General features: G+C 22.1%; 2 protein-coding genes across 10 annotated transcripts in view; one reads left to right on the top strand and one right to left on the bottom strand.

The window, feature by feature from the left end:
* Positions 1–1,565, bottom strand: part of LOC102674087 (epsin-2) — a 7,901-nt gene extending 6,336 nt beyond the window's left edge. For 4 of the 7 annotated variants that reach the window (XM_031512479.1, XM_006619824.2, XM_031512481.1 and 1 more), the window contains exons 1-4: positions 1,444–1,564; positions 1,201–1,324; positions 861–955; positions 83–133 (exon numbers count right to left, since the gene is read on the bottom strand). The gene's annotated coding sequence lies outside the window, so the exon portion shown is untranslated. Of the gene's footprint in view, positions 1–82; positions 134–860; positions 956–1,200; positions 1,325–1,443 lie in introns of all 7 variants that reach the window. The other 3 variants (XM_031512482.1, XM_006619825.2, XM_031512478.1) reach the window with 2 other exon arrangements.
* Positions 1,566–1,631: 66 nt separating this feature from the next.
* LOC102673383 (putative uncharacterized protein DDB_G0285119) overlaps positions 1,632–2,396 on the top strand; it is a 6,550-nt gene continuing 5,785 nt past the window's right edge. For 2 of the 3 annotated variants that reach the window (XR_422367.2, XM_006619812.2), the window contains exon 1: positions 1,632–2,229. Coding sequence is in view for 2 of the 3 variants with exons in the window: in XM_006619812.2 (XP_006619875.1) it covers positions 1,995–2,229 (235 nt within the window). In the remaining variant the exon portion in view is untranslated. The remainder of the gene's footprint in view (positions 2,230–2,396) is intronic. The other variant, XM_006619813.2, reaches the window with a different exon arrangement.

The following is a 2,396-nucleotide window of genomic DNA, read 5'->3' as shown; positions in this document are numbered from 1 at the left end:
AGAAAGAATTTAAACCAAACTACTTAAAAAAAAAAAAAAAAATAGGCTGCATGCAATAATGAAAAGAAATAAAATTACTTACATTAATACAATGGGAAATTCAAATTTTTCTTCAAAAAGCCTTGTTAATAAACTGAAAAATGAAGAAAGTTTTTATCTTCTATTAAATACTATATTTATATTTTATCTTATCATCATATATGTACAATATGGATTTCTACAAAGAAAATAAAAATAATATATTTAAAAATTTTATGTAATTATATCAGAACGATTTTTCAATTCAAATTTAAAATTTAAATATAATTAGTTAATTATATATATTATAAAAATTTTATATTGTATATACTTAGGATTATCATTATATGGTTTCTTTAAGATAGTTAATATATATTGTATCTAATAATGACCGTGAAACTATTGATTTCTATTTTTATCCTCATAATTTCTTAATAAATTTAGACAAATAATAACAAATCTTATTAGTAAGAAATAAAATACAAAAATAAAAAAAATATAACATTACATCTAAAATATTATTAATATGATAATGACAATTTCTTATAAATTAAATTTTAGACAATTGGTATAATAGTTGAATATATCATTCTTTTTTTCTATGTAAATGTAAAAAATTTCTTGTATACCTTGCATATAAAAAAAACTTATTAATGTATTCTTTTTTATATTATTTGAAATTTTAAATCAACAGATATTAATACACATATGTGTATTAATATATAAAAATGATAATTATATATTACACAAATATTAAATTAAATCTTTTCAATAGATTTATAAGTGAAATATGTATACTACGGCTATCTTTTAGATACAACTAATACAATAGATATACGTACACTGGTTTAGGTGCAAGACTAATCCATGAAAATGCGTGATATGTCAATTTCGAAACTATCTATACTTTCTCATGCTCGGGCGTGACTTTGTAATACTGCATTTTTTTCAATCCGTTTCATATATAGGTTAACATAGAATAAAATAGAGGAAACGAATTAATAAAAAAACACATTACGATTAAAATACTTATCTAAAAACTATTATATATTATATACTATTATATACTATCGAAATGAAATCAAACATGTATTCCAATTCTACGGATTATACCACTTGTACTTATGTGTTAATGACAATCTGTTAAATTTAATTACAAATTTATAGAACATTTTAACTTACCGTAATATAGACTGGAAATTTAATATACTAATTTTAACGGAAATAAGAAACAAAATAATATAAAACACTTATGACAAGTCCATTCACAGGCACTGACGAATTACAATTACGAGGCAAGATGGCGCTGAAAAATATTTTCTTCTTTAATATTTTGTCAGTTGTAGTAATCCCAAAGCAGATTTAACATTCGATTTGTTTCATAAAACAAAATATATTTCAATCTGTTTATCAATAAATGCATACCTGTTTGACGAGTAATGTGATAATACTAACGTACTGTGACTTTTTATTGAAACAAGGAATTTGTCAATGGAGAGTTGTCTCTCTTTATATAATCCTAAGGTGTGTTTTCAAAGTTCGATTTTCTATATGTATAACTCATCGATTGGAAGCATATTCAATATTTAATAATTGAAAACGTACAGAAGGTTTAATGTTTTTCCATAAGTATAAAAATAGAACGTACTTAAATAAATCTAGCATGCGCACGCCATCGTACGAAATGTTTCAATTGTTGATTGAACAATTCTGTTTTGAAACGAACGTTATTTTATCAATATTATTATCTTATTATAATTAGAAATAGAGCAAAAAGTGAACAAAAATAATTCATTATATACATTATTATTATTCTTATGTTAATTGAAATATATTTAAATGAAATACATGAAGAAGTAAATGTCAGTATTCTAACATAACCTCAGTTTTTATTATTGAGAGTGAAATTGATATTATCATTCTTTAATTATTTTTTTCCAAAAAAAATTACATTGTTATAAATACATCATTTCAAAATGAATATAAGACTTTTAAAAGATCCTGCTACTGTAAGTAGCCGTATATTTGTGGGTCACTTACAAACTGATGATATGACTAAACTTGAATTGGAAGAACATTTTTCAAAATATGGAACCGTTGTTGGTTCTTCAATAAATCGTGGATTTGGTTTTGTTCAATTTGAAGAAGAACAATCTGCTCAGAAAGCTATTCAAAATGAAGATGGTGCAATGTTCAAAGGCAGAAGAATAGGTATTTTTATTTTATTTATATTTTTATATTTAATAATGTAATATATTTTTAAACATATTTATATTGTAATATATTTTTATACAATAGTTCATAGTGAAAATCAAATAAAATAACTTTTTTAAAATTGTATTAAATTATTTGAATTTTTTTGAGATATTAGAATTAGT

This window comes from Apis dorsata, unplaced genomic scaffold (assembly GCF_000469605.1).
Source record: "Apis dorsata unplaced genomic scaffold, Apis dorsata 1.3 scaffold_444, whole genome shotgun sequence".
NCBI lineage: Eukaryota > Metazoa > Arthropoda > Insecta > Hymenoptera > Apidae > Apis > Apis dorsata.
This window is presented reverse-complemented; position numbering and strand designations above follow the sequence as displayed.